At 43.6% G+C, this 19,997-nt stretch overlaps 1 protein-coding gene across 1 annotated transcript in view; it reads right to left on the reverse strand.

Annotated features, from left to right (window-relative positions):
• LOC142502886 (uncharacterized) overlaps positions 1–19,106 on the reverse strand; it is a 69,440-nt gene extending 50,334 nt beyond the window's left edge. The window contains exons 1-2 of the mRNA XM_075614581.1: positions 18,390–19,106; positions 18,236–18,254 (exon numbers count right to left, since the gene is read on the reverse strand). Coding sequence (XP_075470696.1) covers positions 18,236–18,254; positions 18,390–19,106 — 736 coding nt within the window. The remainder of the gene's footprint in view (positions 1–18,235; positions 18,255–18,389) is intronic.
• Between the last annotated feature and the right edge of the window lie 891 nt (positions 19,107–19,997).

Below are 19,997 nucleotides of genomic sequence, written 5' to 3' on the forward strand. Positions count from 1 at the left end.
AGAGGTCCCTCAGAGAGTCAGACGGAGGTTTGTGGCTACGAGGTGTGTGGCTGGAGGACGACTTGGCGGAAGGCTGGGGCGCTATAGTGCCAGAATCATCAGGCACAATATATCTAAGGCCGAGGCTCCGCTGCCTCAGTCAGCGCGCCCGCACTGCATGTAGGCGGCGCTCTGAGAGGCAATTGACCACTACCTGCAGTCTGTAGTGAGCGTGAGCTGGAGCGGGGAGAGGGGTGGGGTCATGGTTTGAGCGGAGGGTCCGTTTGTTCCCCCCTCCCCCCCTGTCGGTCCGTCGGTCCCCCCCCCCACACACTCACACTACATACATACATACATTTATATACACACACTTCCCCCCGCCTCCCTCCCGTAGCTCCTTCCCTGCTCCCCTCCTTACCTCCTCACTGGCTCACTCACGCACCACGTGACGCGTCAACGCTAGGGATCTCAATTCTCTTGCATCCCCTGGCGGCTGACGCGTCACAGCGCGTAGTGAGCCGTGCAGCGTGGGGGGACTGGGACCGGCTCGGGAGGATACCAGGTGATGGTGGGTAACAGGCACACGGCCGCGCACACCGCCGGACACGGAAGGACCCAAGCCTAAAGGTGAAAAATCCTTGCTGCGTGAAGGTCCCATCACCCATTGTTGTTCTGGAGTAATACACAGTCAAAGGTACTGATAAGATTTGGCTCCAATTATAGGACACAAAACACCTCTCAAGCATACGCCTATAGGACTCTTTAATCAGCAGTTACAGAGACACGGTCACAATACTTTACTCCCATCTGATTTCATTCCTGATTCTACAAGCAACATTGCATGTTACTTGTGCTATTATATATTTGAAATATTATGTAATACAGTATTACTGTCATTTTGTTACTTGTGACCTGGTTTTGTAGCCTGGTTCAGTACATTGTTGTTATATAGAATTAGAACACCAGGACTTTTGCTTTTCTTTTCCTCAGAGAAGTGATGACGATGCTTCTGACTCCTTTGAATGGTATTGTACATAGATGCTGTTTGTGTAAAAGATTGCGAGCCCAGCCTGAGCTAGTCTGGAAGGCATCAAAGGTTACAAACAAGAGGCTGTAGACACTTGGCTGGCTTATTTCCAAACAAATGACAACAGGTGTAAATTAATCCACTATTTTGATTGCTTCTATGGCTGCAGACACACAAGAAATAATCTGCCAGGGGCGTACTACCCAAATATTACCCAAATATAAGCAAAAGCTTACAAATTTCCGGTATAAAATAGTAGTTACACATGTAAGGACAAAGTGTGTATCTTTGTATGTGCGAGAGTGTGCAAATCTGTGTGTATTATTGTATATGTAAGGGTATCTTTGTAATGTGACTCCACTACCCTTGCTTACCCTCTGTCTAATAAAGCAAAATACTTTCCTTTACTCCTATTATCACTTTGTTTCCCAACACGTAATCTCTTCTGCGCAGTGACTCCTGCCTCCTCATGATTATTTTTATATTTCATGCGCTTATCCTTATGTTTTTTTAAATTTTTTTTATTATAACTGTTTATTTTGTGCATGGTTTAAACGGTATAATTAAAATATACATTCATACAGTACATCCACCCCATTGTTTATTCACTAGGCCTTCCCTGCTGGATAAAATGCTTTTCATTGGGCCTTTCAATTTTTTGATATGTCAGGATGGTTAGCCTTTTTTGTACTAGATATTAAGTTTCTAACTGATAACTGATTCGCCTCAAGTTAGTCTCATAAAGGAGGGATTGTATATGGGTCTGGTGAATGTCCCGATATCCCAATTTACAATGTAAAGGTCTTGTACTAACCAACAGAAACAGGCTATTCACTTTTTTTAAATTGTACATTCAAAATGCAATAAAGAATATATGAACTTAAAGTTCCAGTGTCACTTAAAACAAGGAACTAATTGTTTAAGAAGTTAATTCTAGGTGAATGAGGAGTTGGGTGCACATATTGCAATGAGATAAATTTACCTCTATTCTCCTCCCCTGACCTCTCACCGTCTCTCTTGTCCCATATCACCAACTGCACCACACATCACTGCGAAATGCTCAAAGAACTAGACTGGCTGTCACTTGAGTCTAGACGCAAAGTTCATTTTTCCTGTCTTGCCTTCTAGTACTTTCTGGACAAGCTAGCTGCCTATCTGAACAAGCTCTTCCCCCCTACTGTACCACACGCAGCACTTATCACCTGAGATCTGAATTCAAAGACTGTTCACGATCCCAGGTTCAACAAAGAGTCTGGCCGCTCCTCCTTCTCTTACCGTGCACCTCACAACTGGAACAATCTACTAGAGACTGTCAAAGCCGCCACTGGCCCAAGTTCTTTCAAGACTTCCGCTGTCTCACATTTTAATCTTGTCTGTAACTGTTACATACGTCCATAACATTATCTTTAACTGTCCATGAAATGTCTTTAAATATAATTTATAACCCTTTTCATTTTATGTAACATTGTATTGTTATATTAACTGTGCCCAGGACATACTTAAAAATAAGTGGTAATGCTCAATGTACTGTATTACATTCTGGTAAAACATCTTCTAAATCAAATAAAATTGTCTGCTGCTTCACTGCGCAAATCCCTACACTGGGTTCCCATATCTTCCAGAATCAGATATAAAACACTAGCTTTGACTTACAAAGCTCTCAACGACACTGCCACCCTTACATCTAAGCCCTCATCCCCAAATACAGTATATCCCTATATCTTTGTGTGTCTGTTAAATCCCTAAACACCCCCTACGTTCTGCTAATGACATCTGCCTTTCCTCCTGCCTTATTACCTCCTCTCACTCCCGTGGAAAATACTTCTCCCGAGCTACACCTTTTGTCTGGAATTCCCTACCACATACCATCAGACATCCCCAGCTTTCACACATTTAAAACGTCCTGCAAACTCCGCTTTTCAAGGATGCCTATTTGGCATACCTCTGTAACGGTGTTTCCCCGACCCGGTGGGAGATTTGGCCATTAATACATATGTGGTGCATGATACCTGCTGGTAACAGGAGGGCTGAGTAGTCCACCGATAGTAGTGGGGACACAGGACTAGGCTTCTGGGGTACATTACCCACATGGTTCTCTAGTGCAGTGCCTCCATCTGCCACAGGCTCCAAGATGAATGGAGGCGATCTCCTGTGGTAGAACCAATTACCTCTCCACCTATTAAGATCACACACCAGGCCGGAGGTATAATAACATGAATGGTTTATTGTCTCACTCTGTGCAGCAGTACACGGCAGGTTCTGCCCAATGCAGCAATTGTCAGCTACTCACTGAAGGATGGTCATTAACTATGGGCCAAGGGCACCCGCAGCAGTCCCAGCTCTTCCCTGCCTCTCTAGCAGGGACAGAGGTATGGTACATACTCACTCTCCCCCCGGAGTGATGAGGACCAGAGAAGGCCCAATAATCAGGCTCTTGGCTGTGTGACCTGCCCCTCTCAAGTAGGTAAAGGCACTACTGAATTTGGGGCGGCATTGCCCTTAAGTACAGCTAGGAGGAGGGCACCGGGTCTGCCCCATGATTGGACATGCTCAGGCCTCCCACTGTCACTCAAGTGCAGCACCTACGAGGGGGAAAACCCCATGATAACTACTGGCAAGGCCTGCTTGTATCAGGACTTACTGCCAGGAGGAAAAGCAGATTATTAGCCATAGATGGCATGGCTACACCTCTAACATCCAACTCCACCCCCCACCCCTCAAATCGATTGGGAGCAGCTGCACGACTCGACCAATTTTCTGCTAGAAACGTCCACACTCTCAATCCTTAATGGGATCAGCTACGAGGCTGAACAATAATCCGTCCTGAGGCATACTCCATTCCACAATGAGCAGCCACATAAAACCTTCAACAACCCCATTCCCAACATTTTCTTATAGAAAGCCATGAAACCTGAGGTTTCATGGAACACACTGATCTACACTATGTAACATGGCCATGATATAGATTGTCAAACAGCTCTTTTCACCAACCAAAACTAGGTGGGAAAAAACTACAGTATGCAATTGAGCCCTGCTATTCCAGTAATATTAGCCCTGCTTGATTTTGGCTGGCGAAAAAGGTAATATTTCTATCTATGCATTTATTTAAGGCTAAATATTGCAAAAAGGACATTTAAATATTCATTTTCATTTCTGATTAATGTTTTTTCATTGCAATGATTGAAAAGGCCTCAAACCAATTCTCTTGAAAAATCCTTTATTGAGTGGTACAAAACAGAAAAGGGTTTATATTGTCTACATATGTGTAGGGGTGTTCTGGTTTCCCCTCTGTAGCTCCGCTGCAGGGCGCAATCATGGGGGGTGCTGTGAGGGAGCATTCGGAGGTTCCGCGGCGGCCCGATAGTACGGGGCGCCGTCATGTTGTTTGGGCATTGCGCAATACTCATGCGCGACCGGAGGCACGGAGAGAGTTCGCACAAGCGCAGTGTAAGTGCGTGAACGGCTGGCCAATCACCAGGAGGCTCTGAAGTAAAACTACAATTCCCATGAGCCCCAGCAGAGCCACATGACACCAGGGAACGAATAGGAGTGCAGGGATTGCTGGCAGGCAGGAAAGGGAAGCGTGGGGGAGAGACCACACTAGCAGAGGGCACCGGAGGAGCAAGGGGAGAGGTTGTGTGTGTGCAGGGGGTCAGTGACCCACCTGCGTAGGCCAGATTTCCCCTCAGGCCCCAGTGCAGACCCTGAGTCACCATTAGCTTGTGGTGCTGCAGGGAAAGCCCTAGAGAGAGAGACATTCTATTCCCTTACTGTATTAGCAGACAGGGACACAGTGTTCTTCCTGAGCTGCTGTGTGTGAACAGTGGTTTGGGCTCAAGCTACTGGACATTCCCAACTCGTGAGAGACTACGCTGGATTGACAGATCCTTTTTGAAGTCTGTTGCCGGCTGCTGGAGTAGCCGGAAGGTATTTAATAAGTGCACCAACACCGGTACCTTCAGGCGCTGATGCCGCCTTGGGGGAGGGTTCTTTGGGGACACTGGGTTGAGTGACCAAGGGACTGAGTCTATACATTGGACACGGTGTGGGGTGCACGCGGTGGTGGGAAGTGACATTACTCAATGAGGAGAGTGGCCAGGCCACTGGTGTATATTACTGAATATCAGCTATTCATGTACTGTACTATATGTGTGTTATCTCTAATAGGTGTACGCTAAGGTTTTGCGATTACATATTAGTAAAAGGTTACAATGTTGAGGCTTGTTATCATTATTCTTACCTAGGGGAATCTTACTTATTGGGGATCCTGGGTAAGTGGAGGCGCTGCCAAGAACATATTATTACCCCAGGCTCCCAGTTAGCAGAGGCCCAGATCTCGCTGAGCCAGCAGGTACATACAGCACTAGTAGTCTCTCTATATCAGCAGGAAAGAGGGCTACATATGAATAGTTAAAGAGGCAAATTGGAATATTGAATCATAACTCAGGAATATGCAGGAAGGGGTCTGTAGTAATTTGTATTGTCCATTTCAAAGTCACAGTCCAATATAGACTGTTCCAAAAATATTTTTCACTTAGAAATCCTCATTAGGCTGTGATTATACCAGAAATTGCCCGTGGTGTCTCCTGGAGAGATACCACGCCGCTCAAAAATAAGTGTTATACAGTACATCCCTGAAAACTGCTTATACCAAATTCAACTGTCTCCCCACTTGCTACTGCAAAGCAGGAGACAGTTCAGGAGACAGGCAAATTTGTTTTCAAGCAGCGACAGCCACGTCACATGACGCAGCCGTCCAATCACAGTGAAGTTCAGTGCACCAATCATGTTCCTCCAAAATCTAACCAATGAAAATCCTATAAAAAATTTTACCTCAGGATTTCATACAAAATACAGTTTTCCTTTATTGAAAAGCCATATATACCTTGAAGAACATACCATACACATTGAAGAACATAGATAATTATTGACTGGCTTAATTAATTATTTAAAAAAATAAAGTAATAAATTAAATTACATTAATTATTGATTCTCCATGTTTGTTTTGCTGAATCCTGTGAGGAATTGGGGAACAGGAAGTGTGGTAAAGGAAGTGACATCTGAGCATGTCTCCCCTGCAGTCGCTTGCTAAATCTCTTGTGCATGTGCACATGTAGCTCTGCAGCGTTGCTACTTATAAGCCACTGATAAGCGCTGCTTCACTGAAGCTCTTGGTATAATCACAGCCTTACATGCAGTTACTGCGACATGCTTACTTCAATTAGGTACTGAAACCAAATTAGAATGTATTCTTAATTCATAGAACATGTGTTTTTTTAATAGGAAATGGGCAGATTAGTTGGTTCTTATCTACTGTCAAATCGTATATTTCTATGAAGTAGATATCTCTGGCCTAAATTTGAACTGCTATTAAATGTATCTTAAAAACTTTGAAATAAATATTAAATGTAACCACCTTTGAGATTACTAAGGCCTTAAGGGGTTAACTTTGTGGGCCCACACAGAGTAACGTCCCTTTCCCATCCCATGGTGCTGTGTTGAGTCAAGTGAATCCCTGCCCTCTTCTGCCTGGAGATAGTGACATCAGGCTGGGATATAAATAGCGGGGGGGAAGCTTCTAGAAATCTGATCACAGGAGGAGTTTGAAGAAGAGGGTTCTCACTGTAAATAGTGTATAGAAGTTCCTATGATTTAGGATAGGGTAATGATTCACTTGTATTGCTTTCTAGTTAGGGAGAGTACTCTGTTAAATAGTATCCCATAGAGATGATCCCAGACTGCTCTCATGGTTCACAGAGAGACAACCTATGCCCAAAGGGGGCTTCCTAAGCCACAGCCCCTAGGCATAGTTGGACCACCCCATCACAGGTAACTTTACTGACTTTCATGCAAAAAGCCATGTGGTGGCAGGCCGCCTCAAAACGGGGAGGCTGATCAGAAGGTGTTGTACCAGGCCCGCCAGTGGCCCATTGGACATGGAGCACTACCGGCGTTATAGAGCAGAGGGACTCTATAGGTAACATTAGAACCATTAAGCCTCAGCACCTTCCTAGGGGGCCGAGATAGGGACAGCTAGGGAAGCCATACAAACAGTATCGCCAAAAGGAGACTCAATTAAATTGAATTGACTTTGTCTAAAAGATAATTAAGGGACTGTTTGAATTAATAAATTAATAAAAAGTTCCTGACACCCATCATTGCTTACCAACGCCCAGCCTGCACCCTGAATAAGGTAATGTATCATTAGTAGCTAATAATACAGACGCGGATGTAAACTCCTTTAGAGCCGGGTAGGGAGGGTTACATAAATATTTCAGTGAAGTGCCTTTCATTTTATTGCAAATTCAGTACGTAGTAATATGCAATGCTAAAGGGTACATGTGTTATAATTATTTTGACAATTTAAAGGTCCTGTCTGCCCTAGAGCCGAGTGACTGACATATTTCAGTTGTTAAATATAGGTAATCATTGCATTTTGTTCCTTTAAAAAAAAAACAAAAGACAACCACCGTACAAGCATTTAAAATATATTGTTTGGGTTTGCTGTAGGCACAGCAAGGTGGGAGGGGTTTGATTTTTGGGTATTGAAGAACAAGAGCTTGTTTTGGGGGCAACTGACAAAGTCAGGGTTGTCAAAAGGTAGAAGAAAGATTTGATTGACAAGTGCCCCCCACTCCATTATCCCGGGGAATCAGGAAGCTCTCGTCCGGTGATGTCACGAAACAATCCAACGCTATCCACAGTGAAGATCCTGGCCAGGTAACAAAATTCTTCTTTCTTTCATCTTCCATCATCTTCTTCTTTCTTCGTCTGTGACTATTTCTTTAATGTCTTTATCTTCTGTCTTCATCTGTCAATCCAATAGCCCTATGTTAAATCCACGATGTTGACACGTCGGCTTCTTGAGCTCAAATGAGCCGTCACGGCCTTAAATAGGGCCTGTGACATCACATTTGATTGGCAAATGGTTCTCACGCCTGTGATTGGCTGTGAGAATCATGTGCCTTTTTTTTTTTTTTTTTTGGTGACGTCATGTAAATGGACTGAAGCCAGCCAATCAGAATGGCTGTGCTTCGTTTCCCTTTAACATGACGTCACCAAATCCAAAATGGCTGCCCTCACGTGGTACTTCAGCCAATAAGATTGTGAGAACTATATCCCCAATCTGATTGGTTGTAGTAGGCCCTTTGATATTGGTTTTATGTGGGGGCACAGGGGGTGGGTTGTGTATTGGTTCTTACTACATATTTTAATTTAAATTTATGACTAGTGTAGATGAGCAGGGAGTCTCCAGAGCAGAACCACGTTGGTTTCAGGTCCAGGGACCCCCTGCTTCCCTAGATACAGGCCCCGTTCTGGGGTGCTCGTATCTCCTATGCATGTAAATGTCCCGATCACGTGACGTGAGACATTTCCATGCATAGGAGATACCGGCATCCCATTACGGGTCTCTTAGGAAGTAGGGGGTCCCCGGACCTGAAATAATGCGGTTCAGCTCAGGAGACCCCCTGCTACATTATTGTAATGTTTAACATTAAATAAACCCCCGCAAATGCCTGAGAGAGTCGCACAGTTAGTGACTGATTCAGCCTATCTCTTACTGCACGTCTCTTACAGACAGGCAGAGCCCAGTAGGATTAACACAGTAGGGACCCCTACTGTGTTAATCCGATGAGCCATTAAGTCTGCAACGGAACATCTCGCAACACCACGTGGCATAACGCATGATTTACCCAGGTAAATGGTCGAATAACGTCCGCTGCATCTGTAGTCATTTACGCTGCACTATTACAGCTGGACTAACACGGCTTTTGCTACTTAATTCATGCAGGAAGATTCCGCAAATAGCCACAGGAAAAAGAAAATGACCAAACTTATTACAAAGGAAACATAACTCAGAGACATCTACTTCCTATCAGAATGTAAGAAAAGGAACCTGATTCCAAGTGGATTTAGGATCAAAAACCCACTTGCAACAACGCACAATTAACATTACGTTGAAAAACTCTGCAAACGCACCAGTGAGCAAAAGCAGAAATGAGCTGATTCAACTATATAGGAAGAAACATACATTAAAATGCCAACAACTGACCATACTCCAAACCCTGCAAATGCAGAGGATTGCAAATACTCATCAGCTGGAAAAGAGGCAAATGCGGCACAAGAAACTACAGTGGGACTCAATCAAGAAGAAACAGAAGAAAGTACAATGCCTCTCTCAGTATGACCGCAGATCACGCACACAAGGTGAGGTATTTCATACTATCTCTGCCACTTTAAAAGTAACTAACCACCAGCATGGCAGTCATTTAGAATTAGATATCTCAAATTACTTCAAAACAGATACTCACCATCAAGCCAGAAGAAGACACAACCTGCCTGGGAGTTAGCAACCTATCTGATTGTGAACACACAAAACCTGAGATTTCAGTTCTGTAAGGGGCTAAAATTCTGTCCCACCACCAAACTGGATATAATCCAATTATAATCCGACCTAGAAGAATTCAAGAGATAATGAATGAAATAATATCCCCCCCCACCCCCCCCAAAAAAGAGAGCACTTCCAGAATGATGGAGTACAACAACAAGAAAAGGAACACCTATTTCACACCAATAGGACGCAATTGTAAACTAGACAGCTACATAGAGAGCTTCATCTTGCGAGTTCCCTTACTATCAGCACGGCAGAATTTTTTTTTATGTACAACTGTTGCCCCATGGAGAGATCTGCAATCAAGGAACTGCGAACCAACCACATCATCACTATTAAACCAGCAGATAAAGGAGGTGCAGTGGTTGTTATGGACACAAATAAACACATAGAAGGCAACATCTACTACAAGAAACTGACCCATGATCCAACCCAGGAATATACAAAACAACTCTAGAATCTCATAAAATCATTCCCTAATCACCTGCAGCCAGAATTGGAGCTACAAATACCCAGCAACCCAGGAGTTGGTAACTTCTACATGGTTTCCAAAATCCACAAACCCGGAAACCCTGGCAGACCAATTCTAACAGGTATGGATACACTCACTGAACAACTAGCTGGCCTAGTGGAGAATATCCTAAAACCACTAGTCACAAACACCAACTGCTTCATAAAAGATACCACAGATTCTTAATAAACTTAACTACCATCCAACACACTGCTAGTTACCATGGATGTAGAATCCCTGTACAGTAACATCTCCACAAGGATGGCACTGAGGCATGCTTGCAATTCCTTGCCATATCGCCCCTGGATCAGAAATACAGTGCTGAAGTAATTACCAAACTGATAGAATACATCCTCACACACAACTGCTTCAGCTTCAACAAAAATATTTATCTACAACTAATGGGGACTGCAATGGGCACCATGATGGCACCGCCATATGCCAATATTTTTTATGGCCAATCTTGAACAGAGATTCCAAACCACATTCCTCCACAAACCTTTAAAATATTACGATACATTGATGATCTATTTATAATATGGATAGAGGGCGAAGAAAATCTTAAACAATGTTATGAGTCATTGAATTCATTCCACCCATCAATTAAGATCAAAATAGATTATTTGGTAAACCTAATGAACGTTCTAGATACCACAGTGACACTGAAGAACGGCAAACTACACATCTGTATACAGGAAATCCACAGACAGATGTAGTTACCTCCATACTCCAACTCAGAAAACGAGCCATCATACAAAGCCAGGCTATAAGATATCACCGCATATGCTCTGACACTAAAGACAGAAACAGACACCTCATAAAATCCTGACTGAGATTAGACAGAAAGGATACAAGCCAAAAACTATTGCCACAACAATCACTACTGCACTTAAAGTCCCACGAGAATGCCTGCTCCAATAGTTAATAATAATAAAAGAAATTATTCACATGGGGCTACATACAACCCTGCCTTAGAGGGAATGTGAAAAATAATCAAAGATCTGCATCCCATGCTGACAGAGGAGGAAACATTAAAATACATCTTCCCCAAACCTCCCATTCCGGCAACCGCCAAACCTCAGACAGAAGTTAGTCAATAGAAAACTTCATAACGAACTGAAGAACGCAATTAATGGCACAGAGAGAGAAGACAGAGGGGGTGTAAGAAAGGGTGGGGGGAGAGTGAGAGACAGAGGGGGGAGATAAATACAGGTATGAAAGTGGAGGACTCACAAGGCTGACGACAGGATAGGGGGGGGGGGGTGGAACGTTAGTGCTAGGTCCCAGAAAATCTGTCGCCGGCCCTGATGCCTGCTCAGTTTGCTTTTTGATAGTCTCCCTGCAGTGTGACGTACAGAATTGGAGGGTTCAAGTCACAACGATAATTTATTGTGTCTTCATTGTAAAATCCTCATCTTTGCACATATCTTTTTACTGCTTTCATCAGTCTACTAATCTATTCTACAAAATCAGCCTCCCAACTGCAATCTAATAACAATACTGCTGCTACAATTATCTCTCTATCTTTATATCAGTCTCTGCCTCTCCCCACCTTAAATCACTCACCTGCCTTCATTACATTATGCATTCATTATAACATTCTCCTTCTTGCTTTTAAGCCGTGTTACTCTCTTATGCCTTGTAGCTCTGGCTGGAGGTCCTGTATGTGTTGAAGGGGTGCTGCAGGGTCCCACTGGATTTCAGCATGAAACTGTTGATGTCTTTTGTTCTTAGTTTATACAGCTAGCCTATTGGTCTTGTTACAGTGGGTGCCCATGGCTGCTGTTTATCACAAACGGTAATTGTTATTAACAAGCTGCACAAAATAATCTAGATTTAGCTTTGCTATTTGCGAGCCCTGAGACAGTCGCTGGACCCTGATTTGGGATCACAAGGTTTCCCCCACTTCCCTTGATAGCCCCATTACTGCATGTGGTACCAAACTGCAGCACTAACATGCACAATATATTACCACCAGCCCTATGTTTATCGCTATTTACCATTTATATTGTGCTTAAAGCTATTTCCTTTCGCCTTATACACCATTACACCCTTTTCTCAATTGAAGCATTTGTCTGATTTACTGACCTCTGTCTTTGGACATTACTTGCTATCAGTATTAGTATCCTCCTCCTCATCTTCATCTAAGATCTATTTTTTAAAATAAACATTTCATAGGCAGCAGAAAATTAATCACTATATAACCCCCTTAACTTTACCTAACATTTTATTTATTTATTCTCTCTCTCTCTCTCTTTTTTTTTTTTTTGCAAACGTAGTCTCTGTATTTTAAATTGTATGTGCTGTGCATATCAGAGTATTGGGACGATATAGAAATAATATAATAGTAATGGATTGTCTAGTTATAGTAATGTAGGTTGTGATACTTTTCAGTGGCCCAGCACCTACTGTATCTTGTATCATAAATCTAACCTTCTCCAGGACCAGTACGACTGCTAGTACTTTGAACAACAAGCTATGCCCACAAAAAAAGAAACTCAAATATAAGACTAGGACTTGCATTTCTATATTGGATTCAACAACAATATGTATCGAGCCGGATGAAGGTTCCTAGCTTTAAACCATGTAACTACAAAAGCAATTCTACTGGCTATCTGCGCTGAAGTGAACAACTTAAGCAAAAAGTGCTTGAGTGAAAGGTCAAAACAATCGGGGCTCTAAGCAGGGTAACCTAGAAAACCGTGCAAAACTGCAAGCAAAAAAAGCAGATTGCCAAGGAAACATAGATCTCAATCCACTCAAATAAGTTATTTATTCGTTGATAAATCTGGTGCTAATTTTTATTATAAAAAGTATAGAGCGTCCACAACAGAAGGATGACTTTATCTAAATGTAAATCTTAGAATGAACGCACCTTCAAGGACCTCCACTGACTACAGAAGCACCATGGCAATGTATCTTGGGACTGGATCCTAAGCATGTTTTAACATTTCACAATGCTTCTGGGTGTAATCCCACGAGGTCATTCAGCTCAGTGTTAATACTGTTGTCTAATGGTCTGGTTTAGCTACGGAATCTCTGGGGAAATGTACCTGGTGTTTGTTTACCCTCTGGTGTAATTTACAGTTGACATGTGTTTGTTCTGCATAAGAGCTCTCTGAGGAAACAAAGGGTAGGAACTTGCTTGAGAAATGACTGATTGTGCACTATAATTATTCTTGATAATTTATTGGAAGTGTTATATAATGTGTTCAAAAAGGTAGCACTCCTCAGTGGACTTACTGCAAAAGGACTTCAACAGACACAGTCAGTGTCAATGCACATGCACACAACGTTGTGTTAGGCCTCAATGAAAGGCCCACTGAGGCCTAAAATGTTTTTGTATGAATTAACTACCAATATATACTAAAGAAATTGCACAAACCCTGGATGCTGGCTGGGTCAAGTCTTTTTGCAATAAGTGCAGTTTTCCTTTGCCTTTTGTTCACTTATACAGCGTGGCCACACTGCACAGGGTCTCTTAGCCACTTGAGTATTTTTTGTTAACCTTTTTAGCCCCCTCTTTTTTTTTTATATATACGTGCTATAAGAAGTACCAAATCAGAGAGACTATATTCAGTGGAAATGTCGATGCTCGCGCTGTAGGGAATACTATACCACCACACTTAACGTAAAGGTGCAGTCCCTTTTAGGGCTAAAATGAACCCATTGTAGAGGGAGAAAGGGGGTGGCCTCGTATTAAAGGGGTTGCACCCCATTTGGCCACCCCTGACTGCACCAGGGAGACAAGGGGTTAACTGGACTGAGGTCCAGAAATGTGATTTAACCCTTGTTATGACATGTAAATGTATGTTCCCCTGTTCCCCTGTCGCATTGTAATGTCTGGGTTAATTAGTGTCTGCATCACACACACACTAGAATCCATCCGGGAGCACAAGGGTTAATAGTCCTTTAATGATTATAGCTCTTCCGTAGGTCATAGCAAGTCGCTTTTTGGACCATATGGTGTCCCAGTTCTGGCAATGAGAACTGGGAAGTTTGGTTCTGCCAGACCCAACAGAACCGGATATTTTAATACGTTTATGTTTTATGCTTAATACTGTATTTTAAGGTATGGATAAGTTCCAGAGGAAATTCCTTTGCCCACCAGGATAGCAAATGGCCCCAGAGGCGCCCCAATGTCTGGGATTTAAGTGTTGTGCAAAGGGTCTTGTCACCCTCCCTGATGATTTAAGGGCAGAGGAGGCTCAAACCAGAGCAGTCTCCAAGTGTCCCAGTTATCACCTTCCAACAAAGGTTATCTTGCTAGAGAGCCAGATGGGTAAACTGGCTGGCATTCCATTTGCCTATGGGTGGTTACAAAAATGAGACCCCAGAGTTCTACTGTGCATGTGCCTGCTAGCAGGGGGGCCTGTCCTAAAATGGGTTCCCCCATCAAAGATTGGCTAGAGATAATGGGAAACCAATCACAGGTACTTAAGGTTAGGGATAGAGGGACAAAAGGTATATAAACTGCTGTTCCCCATATATCCTTGGTTGTTGTTAGTTCTTCATTGTCTTCATGCAAATGATCTTCATGCCTGCATGTCATCAGGCCTGTTGTGCTATACCATCTTGATTGCTGAGAAGAAATGCCATGCAATGTCTTGGGCTGATTGCTGTATGAAACTGCCAGTCCAGATGGGATTGTTTTCATTATTTCCATCTTTTAAGTAAGTGTCTATATTTTGCTGTTATTTGTACATTTTTTGTGTGTTCACCTTTATCAAGGAATAAATTATATTTTATCATATCTAAGTCTCGTCCCAGTTCAAACCCAGGTATATATATATATATATATATATATATATATATTTATATATATTTTTGGTGTAAATTACAGCCTGTCACAAGCTACCGTGACACCCATGTCAGAGACTTGTTTAAGGGGCTGAATCTAGGCGATTGCCACATTTTATTATATTTAAAACCAGAGACAGAACATGAAACACAGACAGAGCTCAGTGCACGTCCAATGAAACTTATACACCGTACAGTGCCTAAATATATATGTATAGATATCTTTTGAATAAAATGGTCTTTTAGTTTAACATTTTGGCCAAAGTGTTTTAAGCCCCTGCCACTACACGGCAGACCACATCTCAAGGGTCCCTAACACTAATATAAAGTCTTAATAACCTGTGCATTACCAGGAAGAATGATTTATAATAAATCTGTCAAAATTAGTTGCAAAGTTCTACGTCTGATTGAAGCTCTTATTAACCTGTACATTACCAGGAAAAGCACTCTGTATTAGATTTGTCACAATCAAACTGTAAGCAAGCAAGATCCCCTGAGAGTGGGAGATGCAATGGAGTGAGCTTTTAACCATTTAAAAGTGGGTGGGGTGAGCTTCAAACTAGGTAGGAGAAGCCATTCTCCAATCAGCTAAGACCAGCTGAACAAGAATTGTAAAACATATGGAACACCTACAAGCTCATATTGAACCCCCAATATAACCACAACATATATATAAGATATAAGTGTCACAGAGGAGTGCTACTGAGCATGGCAATATACATTTAAAACCAGAGACAGAACATGAAACAGAGACAGAGCTCAGTGCACATCCAATGAAACTTATACACGGTACATTGCCTAAATATATATCTCTAGATATCTTTTGAATAAAATGGTCTTTTAGTTTAGCATTTTGGCCAAAGTGTTTTAAGCCCCTGCCACTACACGGCAGACCACATCTCAAGGGTCCCTAACACTAATATAAAGTCTTAATAACCTGTGCATTACCAGGAAGAATGATTTATAATAAATCTGTCAAAATTAGTTGCAAAATTCTAAGTCTGATTGAAGCTCTTATTAACCTGTACATTACCAGGAAAAGCACTCTGTATTAGATTTGTCACAATCAAACTGTAAGCAAGCAAGATCCCCTGAGAGCGGGAGATGCAATGGAGTGAGCTTTTAACCATTTAAAAGTGGGCGGGGTGAGCTTCAAACTAGGTAGGAGAAGCCATTCTCCAATCAGCTAAGACCAGCTGAACAAGAATTGTAACACATACAGAACACCTACAAGCTCATATTGAACCCCAAATATAACCACAACATATATAGAAGCATATAAGTGTCACAGAGGAGTGCTACTGAGCATGGCAATATATATTTAAAACCAAAGACAAAACATGAAACACAGGCAGAGCTCAGTGCACATCCAATGAAACTTATACACGGTACAGTGCCTAAATATATACCGTATGTATAGATATCTTTTGAATAAAATGGTCTTTTAGTTTACTGTAACATTTTGGCCAAAGTGTTGTAAGCCCCTGAGCCACTACACAGCAGACCACTGAGCTCTGTCTGTGTTTCATGTTCTGTCTCTGGTTTTAAATATATATTGCCATGCTCAGTAGCACATTTCACATTTTATTATTAAAACAAGAACGGGTAGAGAGCACTACGCTATTCTAGAATAGATTACAAGCAAAACCTATACGAAATCGTGTGCCCAGGAATAGTGGATTTTCCCTTAAAAAGTCCCAAATAATCCAAGAGAAACAATGCATTCCCAGCACTCCTATGTGATGAATGAAATCAGTCACTAATGTGTTAAATAAGGTCATTATCTTTAATCAATCGCAAAGGACCACAGAAATGGTCATATCACACAGTCAAAAAGTAAACCAAATATATATATATAGAAAGAAAAAAGTATAAGGTGCACAAAACTGATTTAAAATAGTTTTGCAATGATATCTATGAGTGCGCACAATGTAATGGGTGTACACCACCCCAAAGAAAATACAAAGTACAAAAAAACACAAAAGGCGCAAATCAGAGACACAGGTGCATGGATATACAACACCTGAAGGATAAATATGTGAACAAGTCCTATATTCGAATTCCACAACGAGATGTACCTATAAATGAAAAAGATACCAATATGGTGAAGTACGTTTATGAATAAAATTATTGTGCAAGCAACAGAGGCTACTTACAATGTAGCAGAAATTACAGGCACATCAGTAAAATGCTTTCAGATCGCTGCATCAAAGGGGCTGATAATCTCAGGAACCGCTCACTCTGTGTGCTTGGACGCGGAAGCTTCACTGCTCAGCTGTAATCAGCAGTTGCGCGGGTCCTCTGATGGTGATGTCACTCCCCTAAACGGGGATACCGCTGGCTCCGTTCACTCGGGGAGATTAGCCACAGGGCTCAATTCCGAGATTGATATAACAGTCCCAATAGCCTTTAAATAAGGCTTTGCAGCAAATAGAAAGACAGTTAAAAGTCCTGAATATAACAGAAAATAGGGAGATCTACTAAGAGACCCTCATCCTACTAGTTTCATCTGAGTTTAGACTTCTTCTGGGGCATATATATATCAATAATCAAAAATGAATAGACGATACAGTACTGTGGCTCATGAAATGCTTTTATTTGTGCAAGTGTAGCCCATAGACCCCCACCCGGTCGCAGATTGGACCCCTTAAGGTGTGCTAGGGTCTGGCTACGTGTCTTAGTGTGGTGCATACCTGCTGGCAACAGGAGGGCCTGAGTCTCCCGCGATGGCATGGGGGATGACAGGATCAGGTTTCTGGGGTGAATGCCTTCGTCTCATTTAATGGTGCAGCACCCCCATCTGTGGTAAGCCCCTGGAATATGGGGTGGAATCCATCCAGAGAGTCCCCCACTCGGGGATGAGATATTCCACTCTCACACAGTCTTTCTTAAATGCAGCAGCAGCTCTTTATTGTCAGCAGCAGAGTAGCAGCAACAATAGCAACACTGTCAATCAGGTACAGGGTGTCTTTCTTCCTCCAGACTGCTCTCCCTCAGGATGGTCTCTGTGTTCCTGCCACCACCCCAGGCCGAGGGCACCCAGGGTGGGGCTAGCTCTTCCTTCACCCTCTATGCAGGGTGAGAGGCATTGGTCCACCTCCCTAACTAAAGCTGCATCAGCTCTACTCAGAGGCTGATGCTCTCCTCCTCCAACGGCCACTTGATATATGGCTCTCTCTGTCCCCCTGGGCCAGCCAGGTGACAGGCTCAGCAGACTCTCAACTGTAGTGCCTCTAGACTAACTGGAATGGACAGAAGACTAACTAGAATCACTCACTAAATAGGCTGTGCCCTGCCCTTTATGATTTCAGCAGGCCCCTCCCCTGTGTCTCTTGCCTCAGGTGACCTACCTCCACCACTCAGAGCAGTGCTTGACGTAGGGAAAACCCATGATAACTTCTGGCAGCCTGCCCTTACCAGGGCTTATACCAGAAGGAGGAAAGACATATAGCCCTATTTCTTACCAGGGCTACACTCTCCCTCAGGTGGAATCCAATGGTCCCCACTTGGACCTAATTTACTGTACCATCCTGCAGGCGAACAATCTGTTGATTACAAACACAAGTTAATCAGTGCGTACACATCAGACTGTTCCACCCAGATGGCGTATCAAAACATTGGGTACCTCCCAACATGGGGAACCCAAACTAATAATAATGGCGAGGGTCAGGTTTCCTTACTTCCCTCCCATTGTGATCTACAACCTTTATGTAATAGGGTTGTACAGACCCATACTCTGGCCTATACACCACACTATTCATGTAAATGTTTCGCCCTGTACTCCACGCTCTTATGACATCGCAGATTTTCTCCTCTCTCAAATAAGCGGCCCCACCAAACTTAGTTCGTAGGTACTCAAGGACAGCTTCTTGGAGCCAGGTATCTCTCTGCTCCTCTATTTCTTGCATAATGGGCTCCGGTACATATGGGAATTCATAGCCATGGGATTGCCGGTACCTTGCTATTATGGCCCTGTCTGCCCTACTTAGCTTCGTCAGCCTCCTGTCCCCAGCCTTGTCTGTCAGTACCCAGAACTGTGGCTCCTCAGGGGCAATGTCGTCATACAGAATAGATGAGCCTTGGGGAATAACTATTTTCTGCTCAATCTCTCGGTACCTATTTTCTAATTCATCGGCAACCTCCTGGGGAGAAAAGGTGTCTACAGCCCACCAATGATCTACCACGTTGTTCTTGATAAGCACGAACCTGGTATGGTCTATACCCTCATGGTAGCCTGTGAACAGCGGTGCCCACCACTTATCTTGGTGCTCGTATGATACTACTCCCATACCTGTATCTGACTCTGTTTGTGAGGACACACCTGACGTCGCGGCCTCAGTAGAGTGCGAGCCTTTGCGCCTACCTTGAATAACACTGGTGTAGGTCGTGGGATTCATCTTATGTACTACTGGACTCACAGGACCCGCTGGAGCAGTAGTCTGGGACCCTCGGGCCCTACCTCTAGGCACAGGAGTAAATGCAACAGGGTTAGGCACACGTATCACACTGGAATAGGGTACAGTACCTCTCCATCAGACCCTTCATCACTGAGTTCCCAATCCCTCCAATTTGTAGAATATTTGGGCGTCTTTTCCAGCTTACTCCCACTAGGACCCGGTTGCATGACACGTGATGGGGCAGAGGCACTAGGGGTGGTGACCATGGGATCAGCAATGTCCTGCAAAGTGTCTCTCAGTCGGACAATGCCACGACCAGTAGGCATTTTTCTACTTGCCCTCTCCGCCGCACTGCGGGCTCCTCTCTTGGCTACTTGAGCCTTGAACTCCTCGAACTCAGCCTCCAATCCTGCTCTCCTCAGGGAAGAAAGCAAATCTTCCAGGCCTCTGCGCCAGTCGGACCCGGAAGTGATGTCATCGCTGGTGGCCGCGGAATCTCCATCCGCTCCGTGGTCTCGCACCGGAAGTGCATCGAGGAACGGAAGGGGCGGTGGTGGACCATCCGGATCGCGGACGGGCAGGTAGGCCTCAAGCCTTTCTCTCTCCTTTTGGTTCCGTCTTCGCCTGGTGGGAGTAAGGAGGTGGTGGTGTCTCCTTACCGTTCCGCTGCCGACTGATGCTCGTTGGTTCCTCCGGAGCCATCTCGGTTCCCATCTGTCAGGGTTCTGCTCGCCACAAACCAGGACCGGACCGCGAGGCTGAGGTGGGGTTGTAAAAGCACCGACCTGAGACCGCGCAGACTGATCCGGATTGCGCAGTTCATTGTCGTACATCGCAGGATCAGGATAGGAGAAGACAGCGTCGTCATTGTACAAGCCAGGGTCAGGGCTG

This window comes from Ascaphus truei, chromosome 1, assembly GCF_040206685.1.
Source record: "Ascaphus truei isolate aAscTru1 chromosome 1, aAscTru1.hap1, whole genome shotgun sequence".
In the NCBI taxonomy this organism is placed as follows: domain Eukaryota; kingdom Metazoa; phylum Chordata; class Amphibia; order Anura; family Ascaphidae; genus Ascaphus; species Ascaphus truei.